At 46.7% G+C, this 24693-nt stretch overlaps 2 protein-coding genes and 1 non-coding gene across 19 annotated transcripts; 2 read left to right on the top strand and 1 right to left on the bottom strand.

Moving 5' to 3' along the window:
- Positions 1-5107: 5107 nt before the first annotated feature.
- TRNAR-ACG (transfer RNA arginine (anticodon ACG)) lies at positions 5108-5180 on the bottom strand. The gene has a single exon. It is a non-coding gene; the product is annotated as a tRNA-Arg (tRNA).
- A 320-nt stretch (positions 5181-5500) lies between these two features.
- On the top strand, positions 5501-12824 carry PRMT5 (protein arginine methyltransferase 5). Of its 3 annotated transcripts, XM_008528976.2 has the most exons (17): positions 5501-5656; positions 6316-6434; positions 6748-6833; positions 7003-7137; positions 7499-7611; positions 7756-7805; positions 8023-8186; positions 8902-9063; positions 9228-9305; positions 9417-9475; positions 9563-9685; positions 9773-9948; positions 10481-10590; positions 10840-10933; positions 11121-11237; positions 11449-11513; positions 12274-12824. In XM_008528976.2, the coding sequence occupies exons 1-17, from the start codon at positions 5547-5549 to the stop codon at positions 12424-12426; spliced, it is 1914 nt and encodes a 637-aa protein (XP_008527198.1). In that variant the 5' UTR covers positions 5501-5546; the 3' UTR covers positions 12427-12824. The 3 variants fall into 3 exon arrangements, with proteins under 3 accessions (XP_008527198.1, XP_008527199.1, XP_070482745.1); XM_008528977.2 differs by lacking the exon at positions 6316-6434 and having other exon boundaries at positions 5510-5656; XM_070626644.1 differs by lacking the exon at positions 6316-6434 and having other exon boundaries at positions 5532-5890.
- A 1024-nt stretch (positions 12825-13848) lies between these two features.
- On the top strand, positions 13849-24021 carry RBM23 (RNA binding motif protein 23). Of its 15 annotated transcripts, none has more exons than XM_008528972.2 (16): positions 14033-14272; positions 16572-16668; positions 16997-17117; positions 17480-17555; positions 18149-18279; positions 18963-19010; positions 19143-19316; positions 19550-19603; positions 19756-19873; positions 19966-20118; positions 20204-20341; positions 20735-20800; positions 22331-22526; positions 22612-22728; positions 22823-22907; positions 22998-24021. In XM_008528972.2, exons 4-16 carry the CDS (start codon positions 17490-17492, stop codon positions 22999-23001), a joined length of 1350 nt encoding a protein of 449 aa, XP_008527194.1. In that variant the 5' UTR covers positions 14033-14272; positions 16572-16668; positions 16997-17117; positions 17480-17489; the 3' UTR covers positions 23002-24021. The 15 variants fall into 15 exon arrangements, with proteins under 15 accessions (XP_008527197.1, XP_008527192.1, XP_008527196.1 ...); XM_070626665.1 differs by having other exon boundaries at positions 14096-14272; positions 22331-22490; XM_070626667.1 differs by lacking the exon at positions 14033-14272 and adding an exon at positions 14347-15277 and having other exon boundaries at positions 22331-22490.
- The last annotated feature ends 672 nt before the right edge of the window (positions 24022-24693 follow it).

The raw sequence follows: 24693 nt of genomic DNA, 5'->3' as shown, positions 1-24693 counted from the left end.
AGAGTAAATTCCCTCTCCTTTCTCCTCTTTTTTTTGAACTTTCTGTGTTTTTCTTGTCTGAGTTTTCTTACAGATGAACTATAGAATCATCTTATCAAGTAACAAAAGATTCCATTAGAATTGTGATTGAATGTTGTAAAAGTGAGAAATTAATTTGGTAAGAATTGACATCTTTATAAGATTCATTTTTTCTAAGGACATGGCTGTCTCTTCATTTTTTTTCAGTCTTTCATTATATCTCTCAGCAAAATTTTGCAATTTTCTTCATATAGGTTCCTCACATTTTTCAATAAGGTTACAGCTAAGTATTTCATGGTGGTGTTATTGTCACCACTGTGAATGGGGAAAATACTAATCACAAGAGCTAGTGTATACCAAATGCTTACTATGGGTAGGGTAGGTTCTAAATGCTTTGCTATTTTAGCTAATCTAATTCTCATAACAGCTTTATGAAACAAGAACTATTATTATCATTCCCATTTTATGGATGAGGAAACCGAGGCCAGAGAGGTTAGGTTCACATAGTAAATGGATGAACAGGGCTTTAACCTCTTGCCATCTGGATCCACAGACCATGATCTTAACTATCATGTTGTTGGGATATTTTTTATTAATTATGGCTCTTAACTGGTTATTCCTAGCATATAAAAAGGCTACAGATTTGTTTTATATTTCTCTTGTATCAAATGACTTCTCTGAATTCTATTATTAATTCTCATTGTTTTAGAATTGATTCTCATGAATTTTCTATGCATACAATCATATCATCTGCAAAACCCGATAAATTTGCCTCTCTCTTTCTAAAAGTTATAATCTTTTTTTTTTTTTTAAAGATTTTATTTTTCCTTTTTCTCCCAAAGCCCCCCGGTACATAGTTGTGTATTTTTAGTTGTGGGTCCTTCTAGTTGCAGCATGTGGGATGCCGCCTCAGCGTGGCCTGATGAGTGGTGCCATGTCTGTGCCCAGGATTCAAACCAGTGAAACCCTGGGCCGCTGCAGCAGAGTGCACGAACAAAACCACTTTGCCACGGGGCCAGTCCCTATAATTGCTTTTTAAAAATTTCCAGTCTTATCATATTGGATTTTTCAGAATGATAATAAATAATACAGTGATGAGATCAGACATTCTTGTTTTAACTTTACATAAATTGTTGACTTCAAATATATACATATATGTGTTTATATATGAAGAATATTAAGACTATTAAGAATGTTTATAGAGCCAGCCCTGATGGCCTAGTGGTTAAAGTTCAGTGCACTTGGGTTCAGTTCCCAGGGGTGGAACCACACCTCTCTGTCAGTAGCCATGCTGTGGTGGAGGCTCACATAGAAGAACTCACAACTATACACAACTATCTACTGGGGCTTTAGCGAGAAAAAAAAAGAAAAAAGGAGGAAGATTGGCAACAGATGTTAGCTTAGGGCGAATCTTCCCCTGAAAAAAAAAGAATATTTATAGAAAATGGAAGTGACTTACCATGTTCTCTTTGGTGACTATTAAATGACCAAATGTTCTTATTTGGTTTGTTTTTGATTTATTATATAAATAAATTTCCTAATACCTAACCTTGTGTTAAGTCCTGGGATAAACCCTGACTGGTTGTGGTGTATAATTATTATGTTAATATACTGTTGAATTTTATGTGTTAACCTTGAATATTTTAGGATTTTTACATTTATATTCATAAGTGAGATTGATCTATAGTTTTTTTTGGGGGGGGGTGCTATTTCTGACAGGTTTTGATATTAGGTGTATTCTGGCTTCATAAACAAATTGGGTAGTTTTCCATCTTTTTCTATGTTCCAGAACAGTTGCTACTTTCTATTCATTTTGACAGATAAACACTCTATAATAGAGATGACAAGGAAGAGAATGCAAATCAGCACAGATTATTTTGCCTCAGTAACTCTGCCACTTTTGTAGCTGAAGGACAGCGTTGATTGTGAAGAAGCAATTTGGAGCAGTAGGAGGGTCAAATGGGCCATAATTCTGGTGTTGAAGAGTGCGGCTGGCTGGGCAGGCACAGAGGTGAGTGAAGGTGGTCCTGGGGAGGGAGGCAAGTGCTGAGGGAGGCGGGGAGCACCAGAGAAAATGAAAGGGGGGTTTACAATGGGCTGGAAGTGTTCAAACAAGGGCATAAAACCAGGATCAGGTAGAGGAACTGGGCCTGACCATGAAGAATGCTGGTGGGCCGATGAGAGGAGGATCTAGGAATTGGTACTCCTTCCCTTCCAGAAAAGTTTCGAATGCTCTGGCCTGTTGGTCACTGGCTCCTGTTGGGGAAAGTAACATTATTTCTCACCCAGGGTATTTGCCCTTCTGTTCTGCCATCTCCCTATCTTCATGCCAACAAAGACATACATCCAATGTAGGCCAATAACAGTGATTCACATGCTTCTGAGCACAAGAGTTCAGCATGGAGGGCAGAGCATAAGACAGACTTGACCAACTTTGACTCTATTGCTAGAGACAAGTCCTTTACAAGGTTCTCTATTTCTTTTTCATTCCTTCCCTTCTGCTTCTCTGTAGCTCACACAGGCAGACCCACAGCACATGCTGTTTTTTAAGGCACAGGAAAGTGTTGTAGGAAAGGTGAGGAGAAACGTGGTGTGGAATTGCTGGGAACTGTTCGGCATCATGCTTGCTATACAGCTGGGGCCATTTTGAATGAAAAAACAAAGACATCACAGACAAATGAAATTCAGCCCATCTAAACTTACTTTAAGTTCAGTCAGAAATTCTAGGCTCTTTTTACACAAATCCATTTGAAAATTATTTAACTGATGGCAAAACTGACATTACTGTTTCATAAATTTTCCTTTCTCCCTCTCACCCATGGATGGGTTAGTTAACAACCAACAGAGCAGCCACCAGCTTGACATCAGGAAGAAGATGCCAGGAGCACAGATGGTCCACAACCCAGCTAATTAACTTCTGAAGAAGAAACAACATCTAATACATCTTCTGTGAACATAGAGTTTGGTTGGGCACAGTTGGGGCAGAGAACAAGCAGACCTCCTCAGCAACTCTTTTTTACCTCCTAAAATGGTGGAGGGAGCCGGGCCCATGGCCGTGCGGTTAGGTTTGCCTGCTCCTCTTCAGTGGCCCAGGGTTTCGCCGGTTCAGATCCTGGGCATGGACATTGCACTGCTCATCAAGCCATGCTGAGTCGGCGTCCCATATGCCACAACTAGAAGGACCCACAACTACAATATACAACTATGTACTGGGGGGATTTGGAGAGAAAAAGCAGAAAAAAAAAATGGTGGAGCACTCACCCACTTCCTATGGATAACCACCTACTCACAAGACCTGCAGAGAAGAATTCCAAATAAATATGGTAAACACTCTACCCTAAAGGAGGGGGAGCATAACTCCTCACTCCTTAAGTATGGGATGCACATAGTCACTTCCTTCCAAAAAGGACAGGATGGAAAGAGTGTAACTTTACAGTGGAGAAACCTGATAAACACTACTTCTGCCAGGTGATGAAGCTCAACACCAATAGTCAAATTATGCTAATAGTATGTACTCTTGATAGGATGTGATGAAAATGGCACTTGACCTCTGTGATCTTCCTCCCCAAAACCCATGACCCCAGTCTGATCATGAGAAAACCATCAGACCAATTCCAATAGAGGGGCATCCTACAGTATACCTGATGAGTATTCCTCAAAACTCTCAAGGTCATCAAAAACAGGGAACACCTGAGAAGCTGTCACAGCCAAGAGTAGCCCAAGGAGACATGGCAACTATGTAATATGGTATCCTGGATGGGATCTTAGAATGGAAAGAGGACATTAAGTAAAAACTAAGGAAATCTGAATAAACTACAGACTTTGGTTAATAATAATGTATCAATATTGGTTCATGAATTGTAACAAATGTACCATGTAATGTAAGATGTTAATAACAGAGAAAGCTGTGGGGAGGCATATGGGAACTCACTGTACCATCTGCTCAATTTTTCTGTGAATTTAAACTATTCTAAAAAAATAAAATCTAGTAGTAATAATAATAATACCTGCGGGAATCAAATGAAGACTAAGAGGGGACAAAAGCACCTCCAACCCCTTTAGGCTTCATAGTCATTTTCTTAGTTCTTTGGCTTTCGGACTTTCATTCTTTTGGGGCACTTACATTACACCCACCTCCTTAGAGCTTATCCTACCACACACTGTCCGTATTTCCCATGACTGTCCTCCACGGGCCTCATTCAGTCTCATGGCTTCTGTCACTACCGCTCTTCCGGCGGTTTCCAAATCTTGTCTGGTTCAGATCACTGTTCATCCAACTCGCTATTACACAGCGCCCCCTAGACGTTTAATTCAGCATCTCCAAACCCAAACCCTGATTCTTCCTAAACCCGTTTCTCTCATTTCTTGTCTCAGTTCACAGAGAGGCCAGGAGCCTAAGCATCCACCCCCAGACTTTCCTTTCTCACGGCTCCCGGCCAGTCAGTCCCCAAGTTCTGTCAATGCCTCTTGCTTAGGGCCTTTTGTACTGTGCTCTCCTTTCCATTCCGCAGCCAGGCTCTCAGCACCCCTGGGCTCCCTGCCTTCAGGTATTCTCTTCTGCTCCCTGTCTTTTCTTGCTTCATTCCTTTCTTCTTCTCCGTCCCTCTGGTAGTTATTGAAAAAGAAAAATGTAGAGATTCCCTCAGGCCCCCGCCAGGCAGTTCCACGACTCCTCTCCACTATAATCCCTCACAATGAACTCCTTTTCTCTATCTTCAGGTGTGTGTGTGTGTGTGTGCGTGCTTAGGTGTCTGCTTACTTTTTGTGTTTGAGATACAGAATCACGAGGAATTAGTGGCTGAGTTGCCACAGTCTATTTAAAAATATACTAAGGGGTTAAAGCCCATTTTAAGAGCATCAGCCATTAACCCAGTTTTCTCAGAGTTCAGATGGACCTAATTAATGACACATGAACTACCTTTGACTTATGTAACGGAAAAAGGTGATATAAGATGGTTACAGAACTCAATCAAGTTAATCCCTGAAAATGAGGAAACTTAAAAAGGTCTAGGGAAAGAAAATTCGACTTGAAAGACGCTGCTTGCGTAAACCTGTGTCGCACGGGATGCAATAAATGCAGATGTCCCACCGAGCCAGCCAGGAGTCGAACCTGGAATCTTCTGATCCGTAGTCAGACGCGTTATCCATTGCGCCACTGGCCCTGAGACAATTGGGCTCTCCTCAATGATGATAGTTCAAGCTTATACTGCAGGGTTTCATGGGACGTGTAGTCCCTCAACGGGATTCCACGAATACACGAAGCATGATGGGAAACTGAAGTTCGTTGAGAACCAGACCCTGACATTGGCGGACCTTCCGGGGCCACGCCTCACGTCACTGTGCAGCCCGCGGATTGGCGGGAGGAGCCACTCCCCACCCCTCCACCTCCTGCTCTGGAGCCGCGGCAGACGCTCTGGTTGTTAGGGCGACTAGTCCCGCCTTCTGGAGGGGGGCGGGGGGCTTCTTTTCGGCTTTGTGATTGGCTGCCAGTAGCGAGGAATCCCGGCGTGGACGGCGCGAGGGGAAAGATGGCGGCGATGGCGGTCGGAGCTGCCGGTGGGAGCCGCGTGTCCAGCGGGAGGGACCTAAATTGCGTCCCCGAAATAGCTGACACATTGGGGGCTGTGGCCAAGCAGGGGTGAGGGCCCGGACCTCCGCAAGCGGAAGGCGGAGTCCGAACTCGGGGAAGGAGAGGGGGAGACTAGTCATCCCCAGGAGGCAGGGGTGAGGGGGTCGGAGTGGATAAGAGGAGGGCGGGAGAAATCGTTACTCCTTGCGGGAAGAAGCCTCGGGCCTTGCAGCGTGAGAGAAAAAAAAAAAACTTATTGGGGGCATGTGGTCACTGAGCCCAAAAGTCGGGGGTAGTTATCAGGTAAACTCAAAAAGGGGGCGTTCAGACCTCTAGGGCCCTGGAGAGCGAGATTATTGTCTGAGAGTGGAGCAAGTGCTACGAAGCTAGGGAGAGAAGAGAGAAACTTTGAGAAGGGAGACATGGGCAGTACTGAGGCAGATGTGACAGTCCTGGAAAACTAGTGACAGCAGAGTAGAAAATCTGCTTGGATTGGATTTTCATCTTTTCTCCTTACTCTTTTCCATGGCTGTCTTTTGGGGAGAAATTGAAGCACAGTGCAGCCGAAGTGATATGCCCCAAGGTGGGCGGAACTCAGCAGTCCAGTCGGGTGGACTGATGGCAGCTGAAAGGGTTGTGCAAGATCGAGATAGCCTAATCCAGTTGCTTGGATCTCTGGGCACTGCTGCTCTCTTTACATGACGATTCTGGGTCTGTCGCGGTTGTAGGTTTGATTTCCTCTGCATGCCTGTCTTCCACCCGCGTTTCAAGAGGGAGTTCACTCAGGAACCTGCTAAGAATCGGCCGGGCCCCCAGACACGATCAGACCTCCTGCTGTCAGGAAGGGGTAGGGACCATCCCGTATGCCCCTTAATTAATAGAGTCAGTAACAACGTCTGCTTTATCAGTGCCCTCATTCTCCTCCTTTCCTGAGTTGGATTTGTTGGTTAGTCCCTGGGATATAGATGATTCTTGTTTTCTCCTTGCTGACCTGTTGAAAGCCTTAGTTCCCTATTCTGCCTCGGGCCATTCTGTATCTGTGATAGAAAAAGGCTTTGTGTCTCTTCTTTACTCTCTATTCCCTGTTAAGAACTGGAAATTGAAGGAGTAAAATGCTGAACCTCATTCAGTCTTTGTCTTTCTTGGGTGGGGGAGTGCAGATTGGAATACGCTAATTGTGGGAAAGCTTTCTCCATGGATTCGTCCAGACTCAAAAGTGGAGAAGATTCGCAGGAACTCGGAGGCGGTAAGACTGTTTGACCTCTCCACTGGATGTTTTTAAAGATCGGGTCTGTAACCAAGCTGGTTGGGGACAGCAGTTTTTTCCCACCCATGACATAGTAAATCTGATATAATGCAATTAAAGCTATTTGAGTTGCTAGCTCTTAATCCTTTCCTCTTGATCTCCATCCCAGGCCATGTTACAGGAGCTGAATTTTGGGGCATATTTGGGTCTCCCGGCTTTCCTGCTGCCCCTAAATCAGGAAGATAACACAAACCTGGCCAGAGTTTTGACCAACCACATCCACACTGGCCACCACTCCTCCATGGTATGGCTGAGGGTCTCCTTTCCTGTTGCATATTATGGTAGTCAGGCTGTGCTAAGTATCTTCTTATTCCTGGCCGTTAGCTAAGGGGTGCATTTGGCAGAATTGAAATGTCAATACTGCCTGCCCCCCATCTAAAAGTGGTAACCAGAGAATTATAATTTTTTTCTAGAAGCTTATAGTTGAAATAAAGGACAAGGCAGATGTTTACATAAAGATATACACAAGGTATAAAGACAAATTGGGAAAAGCATATAAAGGAATTAACTTGAAACCTGGATCAAGATCTTTTTAATTGAGGGAAGCTTTCTGGACCTACTGAGTTCAAAATAGAGTTCTAAATAGGGTACTTGTTCATGTGCAGTTCTGGATGCGGGTACCCTTGGTGGCACCAGAGGACCTGAGAGATGATATAATTGAGAATGTACCCACTACACACACACAGGAGTACAGTGGAGAGGAGAAGACGTGGATGTGGTATGTCTCCTTTTGCTGCTATACCAGAGCCAAGGGTAGGGTGAGGGGAAGACTGGTGGAAACTGTAGGGAGGTCTCCTTGAGCTGTGGTGATTGGTGGGCCATATATATTTGAGTCTTTTTTTCTGTATTTGACTCTGGACAGGTGGCACAACTTCCGGACCTTGTGTGATTATAGCAAGAGGATTGCAGTGGGTAAGTCCATGAGGCTCTTGGGATAGGTGTCCCTTTTCTGACCTCCTGCGAGTAAGAATCAGGAGTTTCATGTATACTTGGCTGCTGGGCAGTTTTGCTACTTTGTCTGTGCTTCACTCTGCCTTGCTCTTAAGGAGTAAACAGATATTGCACAGAAGCGCGAGGAAAAGCTTCTTGCCTAGCAGCAGCTGACAGGTCTTTCTTTTCCCTTGTGTAGCTCTTGAAATTGGGGCTGACCTCCCATCTAATCATGTCATTGATCGTTGGCTTGGGGAGCCCATCAAAGCAGCCATTCTCCCCACCAGCATTTTCCTGACCAATAAGAAGGGATTTCCTGTTCTTTCTAAGATGCACCAGAGGCTGATCTTCCGGCTCCTCAAGGTGGGTGGTAGAAGGATTCTAAAGGTGCTCCAGCTAATCCTCTTGCCTTATTCATATGTGTGTGATGCTTTTTTGCTGTGTGACTGATTCATCTCTTCTGTGGTTTCTGGAGAGCAATTTCAGCAAAGCTGGGGTCTTGAGAGCAAAAAGGCAAATGGCAGTAGGAGGCCCAGAAACATTTCAAAAGGAACCAGATCCCATGAAAATTTTGTAGAAGGTTTCATCTAAGAAGTTAGAGGGCCGGCCCTGTGGCCGAGTGGTTAAGTTCGTGCGCTCTGCTGTGGCAGCTCAGGGTTTCGCCGGTTCACATCCTGGGCACGGACAGGGCACCACTCATCAAGCCATGCTGAGGCAGCATCCCACATGCCACAACTAGCAGGACCCACAACTAAAAATATACAACTGTGTACCGGGGGGCTTTGGGGAGAAAAAAGAAAAATAAAGTCTTTAAAAAAAAAAAGAAGAAGAAGAAGAAATTACAGAGAGGATCCATGAGGCCCTCTGAGCCAAGATGATGCTTATATGGCACAGGAGGAATTTATCAGTTCATTGAAGCCTCATGCTATGCTTTTGTTGGTATTTGGAGGTATTTGTTGGACTGGAGAACTGCTGGTCTGGGCCTTATTTTATACTAGGACTTTTTGGCCGTAAACTTTAATAATATTACAGAATCTTGGTTCGAGGACTGCGTCTGATAGTCTGACTTCTCTCACAGTTGGAGGTGCAGTTCATCATCACAGGCACCAACCACCACTCAGAGAAGGAGTTCTGCTCCTACCTCCAGTACCTGGAATACCTGAGCCAGAACCGGCCTCCACCCAATGCCTATGAACTGTTTGCCAAGGGCTATGAAGACTATCTGCAGTCCCCGCTCCAGGTGGGTCTGGAGTGCACTGAGAAAGGGGGAGAATGTCTCTTGACAGTAGGTGTCCTAAAATCCTACCAAAGCTCAGGAGGCAGTGGGAAGGTTTTGATAATCTGGTGCCTTCTGCTTGCCAGAAACTGGCTAACTTACTTTGCCTATTTCTTCTCATTCTTCAGCCATTGATGGACAATCTGGAATCTCAGACATATGAAGTATTTGAAAAGGACCCCATCAAATACTCTCAATACCAGCAGGTACAGTGTGGGTCCCAGATTGGGTCAAGCACAGAGCTGGGATGACCTGGGTTAGGATGGGATTATAGCCATGACGTTTTCTCTCCATCCCACCCCCCACCCCCCCGACAGGCCATCTATAAATGCCTGTTAGACCGAGTGCCAGATGAAGAGAAGGATACCAATGTCCAGTGAGTACTCTCCCCACAAGCCTAGAGATTCACATGCCTACTGCTCTGTATGCCGAGTCAACTTGACTCTTCCCCTCTCTTTCTTAGGGTGCTGATGGTGCTGGGAGCAGGCCGGGGACCCCTGGTGAATGCTTCCCTGCGGGCAGCCAAGCAGGCTGATCGGCGGATCAAGCTATATGCTGTGGAGAAGAACCCAAATGCTGTGGTCACGTGAGTAGCAGCCTCCTTGCTGGGAATTGTGTTCCCCCAGTGCCAGTTTTTCTTACCACTGCCTCACTTGTATCATCTCTATTTTAGGCTAGAGAACTGGCAGTTTGAAGAATGGGGAAGCCAGGTGACAGTAGTCTCATCAGACATGCGGGAATGGGTGGCTCCAGAGAAAGCAGACATCATTGTCAGTGAGCTGCTGGGCTCCTTTGCTGACAATGAACTCTCACCTGAGTGCCTGGATGGAGCCCAGCACTTCCTAAAAGGTGCCTCGAGGCTGGGGTGTACTGAGTAGGAAATAGATCATCGGCTGGGAAGGCCGGGGGCTGGTAGTGGGTGGGGCAGCAGCCTAGGAGGAGGTTACAGGGTTTAGGGGAAGGTGGGTTGGACTTGGGTCAGTGCCCTTAGCAAACGAAGTAATCTCTCTGAACCTCCGTGTTCACATCTGCAAATGAAGGGAATGGATGAGAGCAGAGACTCTTAATGTGAAGTCCGGACTCCCTGAGCTGACATGATATGTGCCTTGGGCTAAACTTTCATCAAGATCTTGAAGGGCTTTGTGACCCTACAAAAGTTAAGAACCACTAGATTAGAAAATCTTAGGGTTTAATCTTGTGTGACTCTGTAAATAAACCTAGAAGTGGAATCCCCCATGACAGGAGTTGGGAGCAGGTTGGCCTGGGAGTGTGACAACGTTGAGCTGCTTGGGGCTGTTTGGATGTGGGACGTTTGAACCTTCAGTTAGTACAGACACACCATTTCCATCCTGGGAACTAACATGATCCTCCTGCTCTGCAGATGATGGTGTGAGCATCCCTGGAGAGTACACCTCCTTTCTGGCTCCTATCTCCTCCTCCAAGCTGTACAATGAGGTCCGAGCCTGTCGGGAAAAGGACCGTGACCCTGAGGTAAAGAGCCACGCTCTTCTGGAGGACTCTTCTGTCTTTAGTCCTGCTCTTTTTCTGTATTAGCATCAACTGTTTCTTCCACTGGAGAAGATGAAGAGGTGAAGGAGGAGGTGGGGATGTGGGAAAGTAGTTGAAGTGAAACCATGTTTTCATCTGTTTCTGTGGCCCTGAGGCTTGAGCTCCTTCTCTGAGGAAGTAGGTATCTCTTGCCTGTCTTCTCCAGCTCTTGTTCTCTGTCTCTCGGGACAGGCCCAGTTTGAGATGCCTTATGTGGTACGGCTGCACAATTTCCACCAGCTGTCTGCACCCCAGCCCTGTTTTACCTTCAGCCATCCCAACAGAGGTGAGTTCCTGCATGGCTGTCCTGGGTGGGACATGACTGGATGGGTGAGAGCTCACCCTCTTGGTTTCTTTCCTTGCTGTCCTGGGTCTGCTCTATCTAGGCTCCCCTTCCTGGTTCTTCTTATGCTTTGCATCAAATTGTCCAGGGCTTCTGGCCCCTCATCACCCACACAGCTCTTTCCTGACAGATCCTATGATTGACAACAATCGCTACTGCACCTTGGAATTTCCCGTCGAGGTGAACACAGTGCTTCACGGCTTTGCAGGCTACTTTGAGACTGTGCTTTATCAGGATATCACTCTGAGTGAGTGTCTGGGGCAGTGGGTGGTGGGGTATGACAGTATGCTACCTGGGCAGCTAATGTACGTGTTTCATTTAGGGTCATGGGGAGCCCAGGAATCAGTGAATGGGGATCTTTGATTACTTGTTCTGTGTTCACAGAAGGGACTCCCCTCAATCTAGGCAAAAAGTAAAGTCATGAAAACCTCAATTTTTTTATTGTTTTGTCCACACAGGTATCCGTCCAGAGACTCACTCTCCTGGGATGTTCTCATGGTTTCCCATCCTCTTCCCCATTAAGGTAGGAATTGCCTTTAAGACTCCATGGGTTAAAGAGTAACTTTTGCCACTGATGTTCTGCCCCTTCCCTTCTCCCAGGATGATGCCTGGCTATGTATGACCCATGTTCTACTGCTCTCACATGCTCTTGGATCCCTGTCACAGATGTTGGAATATCTGCACTGGCCTTCTGCTTAGCTTCCCCACATCTACTCTCACTGCTCTTCTATCCGTTCTCTACATTGAGCAAGAATCACCTTTTAAAAACTCAAACCTGACCATACCTTTCTCTTGCTTAAAACCTTTCAATGCCTTCCCACTGCCCTTAGGGTAAAGGTCAAAATCCTGAACGTTGCTTGTAAGACTTGGTGTGATCTTGTTTTAGCCTGCCTTTTCAACTCCTGTCCCCTTGATCACATTGCTTCAGCCCTGTGGACTTTCTTTTGGTTCTTCTAATACCCCATCTTTCCTGCCTCAGGCTTTCACACCCTTCTCTGTTCCCTGGAAAGTTCTTTGCTCATCTCTTCACCCAGCTAACTTATCTTCCAGGTCTCTTTAAACTTCCTATTGTCAGATGACTTTCCTTGACCTCCTAGACTAGGTTAGCGTTCCCTTTCATAGCACCCTGTGCACGTTCACAGCACTTGTCATACTTTTATTTGTTCTGATAGACTTCAAATAGACTTCATGAAGGTTGGAAAGTCATGTTTTATCATTTTATCTCAAGACATTGCCACATATAAGTCATTAACTCCACCCTGAACCTATCTTTCTTCTTACAGCAGCCCATTACGGTACGCGAAGGCCAGACCATCTGTGTGCGTTTCTGGCGATGCAGCAATTCCAAGAAGGTGTGGTATGAGTGGGCTGTGACCGCACCAGTCTGTTCTGCTATTCACAACCCCACAGGCCGCTCATACACCATTGGCCTCTAGCCTGGCCTGCAAGTGTCCGGAGCCTTGGAAGCAGCTTCAGGTTCTGCTCCTGTAGCACCGAAGGTGCAGTACATCTGTGGGCTGTGAGTCCCTTGCCCATCAGAGAGGAGCATTTCAGTCTGCTTTTCTACCTTACATCAAGGTGGGCAAAGGATGAGAATCAATTGCAGGTTTCAAGCTACCAATCTATGAAGACTTCAGGCCAGAGTGCAAGGAATTAGTGCTGGATCTGAAGCTACTCCAATGCACTCAGCCTCGGGCGCTCCCTGGAATAGCCCTGAGAACATGTGGATTGAAAAAATTTTCAGCCCTTTCCCTGCCCATCTCTGTTCCTGTTTTGATGGTTTTGTGTGGGAGGAAATAGAAATAAAGTGAATTTATGGCCTTCCCTGCTCCAACCCTGCTGCCCCCTGCCTCTGCTTTCCCACTCCTAACTTAAACCTATTCAGATCTGTGCCCTTATCCAAGACCCAAAGGGGCCCCGCTTTGTTTCCTATTTAGGAAGCTCGGTGGTGACTCTTGGACTCCTTGGTATAGGCCTATTTGACAGCTACAGAGAGGTCTTGTCCAGTAGGACCTGTGATTAGGCTTTGCTCTGGGGAGGAGGCATAGGTTGCCACCATGGAGGAAGATGGGGATAGTGAGTGAAGTCAGCTTCCTTTCCACCTTCCTTAGCTGCTGCACTGCCAGCTCCTTGTTACCTCTTGGGAGAGAAACTGGAAGCCATCCAGGCATCTCTAGCAAGAAGCCACCTGTTTTGTTTGCATAAAATCACAGGGTTAGAGTTTGAAGTCCCAAGAGATCATCTAATCCAATTTTCCATTTTACAGAGGAAGAATTTGTAATTGGTACAATCTTATGAAGTTAATAAATCAGGACTGGAACACAGGTCTTCTGTTTCTGGGAGCTATATTAGGCAGCTGAAGTCTCAGTGTTCTGGAAGCCCTGGGAACGTGAAGGTGGACATCAGTTCCTTCTCTTTCTGGTTAGAGGGCTGAGAGTACTGCTGCACCCTAAGGAGTCACCTGAGAAACTGTCTCAAGTTTACCCTTGCAGGGGGAGGTGTGTAGGGCGCCTATTTGAACTGAAGGTATGTGAGCTGTAGGACCAGGAAAAGATGATAAAGCAGAGTGTGAAAGGAGAAATCTGTGACAAGATTTGCTTTTCCTAGGTCACAAGCACTGAGGGCAGGAAAGGGGCGGTCGGGAGGTTGTGTAGACACACCGCTCGGAATGTGGGTGTGGAGTCCAGCATCCTTCCCGACGTGAAACGAATGCAGGCGATGTCCGCAAAGTTCTCCAGGGGAAGACCGACGTGACCCCCTCGACAAATCAGAGTGGGACGGCCAAGGACGCCACCTCCTCGTTGACTCCGCCCACGGCGCGAGCCTTGTCAAACCTCGTGTTCCCTGCACCGGTTTCCCCGCCTTCCGCAAGCCCTTTAGCCAATGAGAGGGATGGGAGGCCGCCTAGGGACGCTCCCAGCGCTTTCCCTGAGATTCGGAAAGGTTAGCCAATCAATGGGAACGTGATAGTTGCTAAGACACATTTGAGTTTGGCTCCACCCATGCTTGGGATTTTAGCCAATGAAAACCTGTACTTTGGACAGTTACCGCGAAACCAGGGAGATTAGTTCCACCGCTTGAAATGTCTCAGCGCCTGCGCAGATTGGGGAAAATTCTGGAAGACGGGGGAGCTGCCGCCATTTTGCGGGAAGAGGAGCAGCTCCGCCTGCAGTGCTGCTTTTACTGCTGAGGTCCTGGAAAATAGCCGTGCTTCCCGCCCCCCAACACACCCAAAGGAACGGAGAAAACCGGGCCCTCCCCGCCTGCGGGGACCCGGAACTGGTGAGAAACCCCGAAACCCGGTCCCCCGCGACGTCACCTATGCGTGACGTTGGCGCACGGCGCCTCCCCCTGACGTCACAGGCAGAAAATGGCGTCAAGAGCAGAGTCAAGCAAACTTTTAAAATTAAGAGATCTTTTTGGTTTACTTTAATCTGGAGAGTTCGTTACCTAAGTGTAGTCCGTTGGCGCGATTTTAGGGATCGGCACCCTCGTGGCTACATCCTTTACCGATGAAGATGCTGTTTTAAGGATCACAGTGACTTGGATCCCTTTCCAGGTCCCCGCAGCCCTGACGTTTAGATCTCCCATACTGGGGAGGGAGCACGTAGGATCGGTTTTCAGCGCCTAGTGCCACCGCTCAGAGAGAGATGAGGGAATTGAGATTTCTTCCTTGATCTCCAGTCTCTGGAAGACTCATGTTCGCTATGTTGGCCTCTGTGGCCTTTTCCGTTTGATGTTTTGACCACACGTTCCGTGGCCGTAGAGGTCACCTAGGAGGTTTTAGCATTGGGACACTGGCCCTCGCAGGAATGGTGCCAATTCATTTCTTATAGGACCTTTTTAAAAAGCGTATCCTTGACCTGTTCAGCAACACTGGGAATGTTTTTATCTTTCGCATTGTTCCTGTTCTTAATTAAGCTGCCTTGGGTTTGGAGATGTTTGTGTCCAGCTGAGTGACCAGACCCAGGAGATGGCGCTACCATCACCCCTGGGACTTGAGCGTTTGGTGAATTCTGCCTGAACTGGGCTGACTGGTTCTTCACTCTCCTTTGCTCCTTCAGCAGTGGAGCCAAGGGCTGGCTTGGGTCTTGACTCTTCTATGATAAGGTCCAGGCACTGCCATGATTGTGGGTCCCTAATGCGGTTCTTGCAGCGGGGATGGAAGAAGGCTCTCCAGCGTTTTAATGGATGGGATTGAGTAGGATTTGACCCATAAGTTAAAAAACTACCAACCTGAAAATGCGTGGTCTTTGAGCCTGTACTGTTTTTCGGACATCTAGAAAGGTACACTAAACCCAGAGAAATTTCAAGTTTCGAAATGTGCTCATGTTATTCATGTGTATGCTTAGATAGCTTCATTCATTTGTTGCTGAGTGGAAACTTTGCTCCATACATGGGGTTCATGTGATGACTTAAGTGAAAGTTTTTGTGTACGTGTTAAATTATACCTTTACCCTGTACCAGCACTCAACAAAGAGCAGTTCTTGAAATCAGAAGCATTTCATTTGGGGAGGAAAAAGCAGATCGTAAAAAATAAAGAACTTTATGACACTTAGAAAATTCGTATAGACTTGACAGCCAAAGTGACTGAAAGGCAAAGAGTTTGAAAAGACCTCAGATCAAGAGTCGGCTACTCCATTTGAGCTTTGTGACTTTGAGCAGTTCACAGAACCTCAGTGTTTTCATCTGTGTGTCGGATCTGATATGTGCCTTTAGCATATGTTACCTTTGATTGCTAAATAAGTGAAAGGTGTTATCATAAGAGATTGAATTAACTGGTTTTTAGACACACCTATTTGATTTGATTTGATTTGATTGGTTTGATTTCCATTTTAAGCCTTAAATTTGGCTCCAAGTAATTTTTATTAAGCTCTTACGAAGAATCTTATCTCTGTAATGTGTTTAGCCTAGCGCCTAGCAGTGTTAGGTACTGTATATTGGCGAGTGTAATGATTATTGTTATTTTTGTATTACTTATTATTTTTACATTTCTTACAAAATTTTAATATACTCGTATTACTGTATTACTAAGTCATCAAAATAGGCTGTGGGGCAACAAGGACAGCATTGTTGGATAATGCAGTAGCTGCTTTAAAGAGGACAAAGCTCTTATGGATATGGAAGGTCTGATTGTGATTAGACTCCTTGCATAGGAATTCTTCAGATTAGTTGGTTTGTGGTTTTTTGGGTCAGCTTTATTGAGGTATAACTGACGTAAAATAAAATCGTATGCTTTAAAGTGTACAATTTGATGGGTTTTGATGTATGAAACCATCACCCTACAAAGTTCCCTGTGCGCTTTGGTAATCCTTTCCTCCTAGCCCCTCCCTGCCTAGTCCTTTCCCTAGGCAACCAGCTCATCTGCTTTCTGTCACTCCAGGTCAGTTTGCATTTCCTAGAATTTTATATAAATGGATTCATACAGCATGTACGCTTTTTCTGGTCTTATTTCTTTCACTCAGCATAATTATTTTGAGGTTTGTCCATGTTCTGTACATCAGTGATTTCAGACAAGTGATTTTTGAGTAATTTATCCTATTGATTTTGTTTGGTATCTTCTGTTTTTCTTATTTGGTAGACCTGTGGTGGACAGGCTTGAGAGAGAGAATTGCTAGGTGTGAAAGCCTGGGGGAGGTGAGAAGTCTTACTTTGCCTGCCTAGACAGAAAGGATTAGGTAAGCCTGTTATAATCGTCATCTTTCTGGGTTACCTAAATTTTAGTTGCTATCGCATGGAAAATGGTTAAATGATAAGTCTCCTAATTATTGGTGTTTGGCTGGGGCATGTGGGGAAGAGCTTAGGGCAAATCTGCGTTATTCTGGTGTTGCTTTGTCCTATTCCTGATTTTTTGTCTTGCATCTTTACCTTTTTATTGGAAATATGTGCCTGTTTCTATGATTGAAATTTAAATCAGTTATTCAGAATTTTGAACGGTAGAATGGAGGCCTAGTGTCCATCGTAAACTGAACAGTAATTTTGAGTATCCGCATTTTCTCTTCACAGAACAGGGTCTGTGTTATATTTTGTCTCTGCCTAGATATTCAGTTCCTTCTAGACCCTTGACCTTTTCTAAGCCACAAAGCAGAACTGCTTCAGATCTGTAAGGTGCAAAAATAAACCTAGGGTAAGCAGCAGCTGGTAAGATCCCTTTGGGGTTCAAGAAACAGAACTGTAGGGGCAGCCCAGTGGCGTAGCGGTTAAATTCATGTGCTCTGCTTCGGCAGCCGGGGTTCACTGGTTTGGATCCCGGGCATGGACCTACGCACGGCTTATCACGCCACGCTGTGGCAGGTGTCCCACATATAATAATAGAGGAAGATGGGCACAGATGTTAGCTCAGGGTCAATCTTCCTCAAAAAAAGGAAAAGAAAGAAACAGAACTGTGGATCCTGAAGTCTGTCCCTTGGAGGGGGAAGGGAATGTGGGGAGCCGGAAGGGGAGGGAAAATACAAATGAAGTTCTTATGTGTTGATGTCCTCTCCTCAGATCTGCTACGATGGCATCCGATGACTTCGATATAGTGATTGAGGCCATGCTGGAGGCTCCCTATAAAAAAGAGGAGGTAATATTCCCCACCTCAGTCTGGAATTGGGTTAGTGAGAAAAAGCAGTTGTGGATCATCAGTTTCAACATTTTGTAAATCCTCTTTCCCTGCTTTTTTACCTTTTTTGGAGTTTTATATAAACATACATAATGTACAGTGGCTATTCATGAAAGGCCTTGTCTTTTAGTAAGCCCTGCCAGAGACCCATACTCAAGGGCCACGCTTTCAGAGAGGGTTCCAAAAACTCGGGACACGGGGGCACATAATGTGGTGGTGGGAAGGAGTGCTGTGCTCATAGTTCTTAGTGACACAGAAAGTCAGTGTACCTCAGACCTGACTCTCATTTCTCGCTCTCATGGGAAATGTCAGTGGAACAGATAGTGGGTAGCTAAAGTTTTGATGTCAGAGTCTGTCACTGTGATCTCTTCTTTTGAGTAGTTTTCTCCCTTCCCCTCTTACTCCCTTTGTTAGAAGATCCAGGTATTCAAAAACTGGCTAGATAATTGAGAGGTTTGATTTCATAGCTTTCTTCCATGTCCACTTCTGTTCTTTCTCTGCTCAATGCAATCTATGTGTCTGCCACCTTATACCTTGTGACATTTTCCTGGCAGACCCCACAGGATGAGCAACAGAAGAAAGAGGTTAAAGAGGACAGTCCTAGCAACACCGCCAACAGCACCAGCAGCACCGGCAACAGTGGCAATGGTACCAGTGGGAGCAGCGCCAGTGGGGAGGCAAGCAAGTGAGTGTGGCATGAAGGAATTAGTTGGCAACTTGGGGCAGGGAAACAACGGTGTCCTTTGGAGAAACAGCCAGAACAGGGAGGTGGTTGCTTGTAAGACTGCTGACTTTGAGTAATGGCTCCGCTGGGTCGTGGGAATAGTGGTGACTTGGTTTAATGATCTGCTAGTCTTCACTTTCCATGCAAATTTGTGAGTCACTCCTAGCATTGATAGATTTCACTTGAATAAAATAGTAAGAAGGGGGCCGGCCCAGTGGCGCAGCGGTTAAGTGCGCAGGTTCCGCTTTGGCGGCCCAGGGTTTGCTGGTTCAGATCCCAGGTGCGGACGTGGGCACTGCTTGGCAAGTCATGCTGTGGTAGGCGTCCCACATATAACGTAGAGGAAGATGGGCTGGCATGTTAGCTCAGGGCTAATCTTCCTCAAAAAAAAAGCAAGAAGACATCTGATTGGGAAATACCAGCTTTTGCTTGGCTTTCTTGGGGGAAAAGCTGCTTCAGTTGCTCACATCGGCCAGCGCTGTGTATAAGTTGGTGGTGTGCAGTTGCTGTGGATTACCACCAGATCGTCCTCGGGCTTTGGTCTTTTACTGCTTTCTGTTTCATGCTGGCTTTATTGTCATTCATTTCCCTTGGGAGAGATCGTGAAAGCTTCTCAGTGGTAAGAATTTACACCCTCTTCACAGGAAGAAGAGGAGTCGGAGCCATAGTAAAAGCAGGGACAGAAAGCGCAGGTGAGCCATTCTGGGGGCTGTTGGGTTCTGAGAATTATTGTAAATGGCAAGATAACAAGGGAAGCTATATATTAAAGGCCAGAACAGGTTGGTTTGTTCTTTAGCAAACTCAGTAGTTGTTTCCATCTGCAGTCGTAGTCGAGACCGGGATCGGCACAGGCGGAGAAGCAGTCGGAGCCGGAGTCGAGATCGGCAGCGTCGTCACCGCAGCCGTAGCTGGGATCGTCGCCATAGTAGTGAGTCACGAAGTCGGGACCGGCGTCGTGAGGATCGTGTGCGCTACAGGAGTCCGCCACCTGTCACTGGGTATCACCTTTGTATTGTAATCTGGGTAAAATAAGTGCACTATGATCCCTGCCAGTGGGGGCTTACAACCTGTTGTGATAGGCAGGAGAGCCCGTGGCTGGAGGGTTGGTATTGTTCACATGTGAGATGAGGTGCTGGATTCCAGTTTTCTCATGAGGGAAGACCCAGCATTGGACCAGTGTGAATGAAGTTGGGTGACGTGATTTTCAGTTTTGTCGTTCTCTGTTCTGTAGGCGTAGATATGGACAAAGTAAGAGTCCTCATTTCAGAGAGAAGAGCCCAGTCAGGTGAGTGGATAATGAGCTCTTTCTTTTAGGGATTGTGAGGTATGAATAAAACGCTGTTTGAGCCAAACTGCAGAAATGTGTAATGCTTGAGGATAGCTGGTGAACGGTGACCAAGTATTGGGAGGTCTCAACAAATCGTACTCACTCTTTAGGGAGCCAGTTGATAATCTGAGTCCTGAGGAGCGTGACGCCCGCACGGTTTTCTGTATGCAGTTAGCTGCCCGTATTCGGCCTCGAGACCTGGAAGACTTTTTCTCTGCTGTTGGCAAGGTAACCACCCTCCCTTAGTTTTCTTCTGAGCAGCCTATTTTCTAACCATCCCCTTTATGCCCTACTCAGGATTTCCTTTCTGCCCTTGATAGGTTCGTGATGTACGTATCATCTCAGATCGCAACTCACGTCGTTCTAAGGGCATCGCCTATGTGGAGTTCTGTGAAATCCAGTCTGTGCCACTGGCCATTGGGCTGACCGGGCAGCGGCTGCTGGGGGTGCCTATCATTGTACAGGCCTCACAGGTGAGCAGGCTAAGAAACTGACATGAAAAGATGAGGTTGAAGGTAGGAGGTGTGGGACATGACCCATTGTTTCCTCCTTCCCCAGGCTGAGAAAAACCGACTAGCAGCTATGGCCAACAACCTGCAGAAGGGCAGTGGTGGGCCCATGCGCCTCTATGTGGGCTCCCTGCACTTTAATATCACCGAGGACATGCTCCGGGGCATCTTTGAGCCTTTTGGCAAAGTGAGTAGAAACTGAGGGAAACCTCTGAAGGGAATTGGAAAAAGTGGGGAGGGTGAGTGTACCTCTGTTCTGTCTGACCACGATTAATACACTGCCTGCATCGTAACGGGCATGCTCTCCATGCTGGGAGAGTTAGGCTCTGTCTCTCTCTGTATTCATACTGCTCAGTGGACAAATGAGCCAGGCACCATAAATCAAATAATGAGGTCTAGACTAAGTAAGATTAGTCAGAAAAGGTGTTTTGGAAAGGGATAGTCTTTGTCTCTTTTTAAAAAGAAGATTTAGAGAGATGTAATTGGTGGCTAGAAAGAGGAGTTTAGAACAATTTGGGTAGGAAAGATCAAAGGTGTGGGTTGGCCAGAAGATTATTATTAATTTCTCCCTATTTTACAGATTGATAATATTGTCCTGATGAAGGACTCAGATACAGGGCGCTCTAAAGGTTATGGTTTCATTACGGTGAGTCTCTAGTCTTCAACTTTTTAATTTTTGTTGGGTTTATCCACTTGTCTGATTTTGCAGCTTAGCTTCATCCTCCTCCTTTAGGAACTGTCTAAATGACCTATAAACCCTGGTGCCTGAAGCTTGGACTAGCCTTCTGCCCCTTGAGATGAGTGCATTGCTTGAGATCTTGGCTTTGCTCCTACACTCTGTCAGTGGCCCTGGTATGGGGGTGTCCAGGAGTTCAGCCAGCTTCCCTGGTGCTGCAACTTGCTCTTTGGGTAATAGTAATGATTCCAGGCTGCAGCTAAAAGGTTGGGGGCATGAGGGAGGTTAGGTATGGGCTTTTATAGACGTGCTTTATAGAATTGGCATATTTTCACGATAGAGGTGGGAATAGGAAGTGATACTTTGCTGTGCTGCTACCCCATTTGAAGCAGTTTCTCCATTGAGAAGTATCTTTGTGTTTAAATACCACTCTAGGGAGATTAGTAAGGCCACCTGGTAGTGGGCAAGTTTCACTTTTTCCTGACACTCCAACAAAATTGTTTCCAATTCCCATAACTGGTTCTTCCAGCCCCATGTGACTCCAGGCTGAGGACTGGCTGCCAGCCACAAAGTCTGATAGAAGCTGATATTTTCTGGGCTCAATCCAGGCAGCATACACCCCCACAGTTGCCTGCAGGGCAGAGGGGAGGTAGGTTGTGTTCTACCACGGGAATTGCTCACCTCAGAAGTATCCAGTAAAGGCAGGCCACCTACACCACCTGCCTAGAAAGTGTTAGTACCACGTGCGAGGCCTTAGGGCAGGTAATAGCAGAGTAAACAAAGCCAGCTGTGGTGCTCGTGGTGGCAAGCACCCTTTCTAGCTCCCTGTGTGACTCAGATGTGAAAAGGCTTCTCTGGGGCCTTTTTGACCTTGTGTTGCTGCCTTTTAGGGCAGTACTTCTTGACACTTAACCAGCACACTAGGAATCCTCTTTATGCCAGCCTGCTGCTGGCACTGCTGATGAAAGGGACTAGAGAGTAGAGGCCCTCTGGTCAGCAGGTCACTGAGTCAGCAGTACTGGGGGGCGGGTGGGGGTGCAGTCTTGCTGTCAACACGCTAGGATAGGTTCCCTGCTAAGGCTGGGCCCTGGAGTTCCAGATTCCTAGGTCTTGACTGAATCTGAAACTTACAAGTCAAGGACTGAAATAAAAGCCCAGGAGCCTTGGCTTTCAGCCTGTTTTACTTCCCTTTTATATGCCCATTTGTGAAACAGCCTGTCAGGCTAGGCTCCCTACAGATAATAGACTTTTTGCATTGTTAGGTTCTTAGTGGAGCTGGAAGATTGAAAAGTGATTGCCAGTGAGTCAGTTGGAAAAGGACCTTTTGAGAGGACGATTTTGGGGGCGGTGGGGATCTTAGGTCACATTCCCTGGGAAGGAAAAGTTTGTGCCACAGTGAGCATGCAATTTTCCTGGGATAGTAGGACTAGGAGTGTTAGTGGGGCTTTGAGAGCATGCCTCTGGCCAGGAGGTGACTGATAAGACCTGGATTTCTTGTAGTTCTCTGACTCCGAGTGTGCCCGGCGGGCCCTGGAACAGTTGAATGGCTTTGAGCTTGCCGGTCGACCTATGAGAGTTGGCCATGTGACTGAACGACTGGATGGTAGCACAGACATCACTTTTCCTGATGGAGACCAAGAGCTGGATCTGGGATCAGCAGGTAGCCGTTTGCAGCTCATGGCCAAATTGGCAGAAGGTAGAGTTTCTCTGGAGTAAAGAACATGGGCTTGAATTTTAGGTCCAGAGTTAGGACTTAACCCCACCTTTTCTTTCCCTTTTAGGGTCTGGAATCCAGCTGCCAACTACAGCTGCTGCCGCTGCCGCTGCTGCCCAAGCTGCTGCCTTGCAACTGAATGGAGCAGTTCCCTTGGGGGCCCTGAACCCAACAGCTCTGACTGGTAGACTTGGACTTGGGAAAGGGAGAGAAGGGTTGGTCCTGGAAAGGAGGAGTGCTCTGTGCTCACTGACTCACTGTGCCTCTCTTTATTCCAGCTCTGAGTCCGGCTCTGAACCTTGCCTCCCAAGCAATTGCCTCCCAGTGCTTCCAGCTTTCCAGCCTCTTTACCTCCCAGACCATGTGAGTCTCAGGAGCTAGCTCATTTTAGTCTTTGGCTAAAAAAATACTTTTTCCTTTGCCTTCCTGTTCACTGTTTCTCCTTGCCACTAGGTAAACCGGTGGTGCAGTACATTGCCTCCCTGTGCCTCTGGGTCCTGCCGCTCCCTCCTCCACATCTACCCTTCCATGGCCTCTTCTCTGTTTTGTGGACCAAGCCATCCTGAGAGCATGGGCATTGACTCTGGGGAAATTGGGGCCACCCTTAGACACCAAGAAGAACTCCTGCCCATGGCCCTACTGGGAATGGACTCTGCTGAGCAAAGCTGCTAGTCAAAGAGAACAGAATCTACGCCTACGTTGAACACCTGTTTCTCCATGTATGTCGTCTCCCAGGATGATCTTCATTGCCTTTTCCAACCACTTCTTAGTGATTCCTCGATTCCTCCTCTGTTGGGAAGGCCATAGGGCATTAACTAAAGGAACTAACCTCTCTCCTTTTCCTCTACCTTTATCTTACAATTTGTCAAAACCCTTAAGAACTCTGATCCACGAGGACCAAGGCGGGTGAACTTTGAGGGTCCTGGCTTGCTGCTGCAAGGGTGCTGGAAGAGAGCATTGTGAAGTCTGCCTTAGACCTCTGCTTGGCCAGAACTACTACTGTGGGCTCAGCATCTTGCTGGGAAATGTGGGGATGATCTATCCTGCCAGCCGTTTTGGATGTCTTAGGGGCATTCAAGAGTTTAGTGAAAGGTGGGGTACCTGTCCAGTATCCTCCATCTTCCTTTGTATACTTGTCCTTCCTTTGGCCCATGGTGGGAGGATGGCGGGGAGGCTGCTGCTCTCCACTACTTCCCATGTGCCTCTATCGTGGGCTCCACCTCAGCTGTTAAATCCTCTCCTGGCCCCAACCTGGGCACATGTGAGCCCTTCTCACTGGATTTTATACCCTTGTGTCTGTGTACATAAATATATATATATATATATAAAAACTTTGTACAAAAGGCAGAGCCCGCTGTTTGGGTTGCTGCTGTCCTGTGTGTGTGGTCTCAGTCAGTGGGGTGTGTCTGTCTGATGTTAACGTCTCATGAGCCCAAACCATGAATGGTTCTAGGGATATAAAGCATTTGTAATGCCACTGTTTCCTTTGCTTTGTTTTAATTTTTTTTTTTTAAGATTTTATTTTTCCTTTTTCTCCCCAAAGCCCCCGGGTACACATTTTTAGTTGTGGGTCCTTCATAGTTGTGGCATGTGGGACACCGCCTCAGCATGGCCTAGATGAGCGCTGCCATGTCCACACCCAGGATCCGAACTGCTGAAACCCTGGGCCGCTGAAGCTGAGCGCGCGAACTTCACCACTCGGCCACGGGGCCGGCCCCTTAATTTTGTTTTTATCTCACCACCTTTAGAAAGAAAAATGGTGGAAAGGCTCACACCTGGGCTGAGTTCCCCATCTCTATCTGTATTACACTCTTGGCCCTCTGGTCTCCTCCATCTGTCTTCATCTTTGCTGTCTCCAAACCTACATGCCCACTGGACAGACTTCCAGGTTCTTGTCTTTCCACCAGATGGCAGTGTGACAGTAGCACATTCCATACCCCCCTCTAGGGGTGTTTGATGATCTTGAAGAGCTTAAGTACCAGAGAAGCTTGCTAGGCTCACCATTCTGACCGTTGGCCTCCATACTGCCTTTGGCTGTCTTTGTAGTAGAAATCCCAGGGGTTTGAGCATCATATCTCAGGGCTCCCTAGGCCTGAAGTCTGCTGCTGTTCCTTCGTCAGTCCCCTCAACTCTTCTTTGCTCTGCTTGG

The sequence above is a fragment of the Equus przewalskii genome, chromosome 1 (genome assembly GCF_037783145.1).
Source record: "Equus przewalskii isolate Varuska chromosome 1, EquPr2, whole genome shotgun sequence".
NCBI classification, from domain to species: domain Eukaryota; kingdom Metazoa; phylum Chordata; class Mammalia; order Perissodactyla; family Equidae; genus Equus; species Equus przewalskii.
This window is presented reverse-complemented; position numbering and strand designations above follow the sequence as displayed.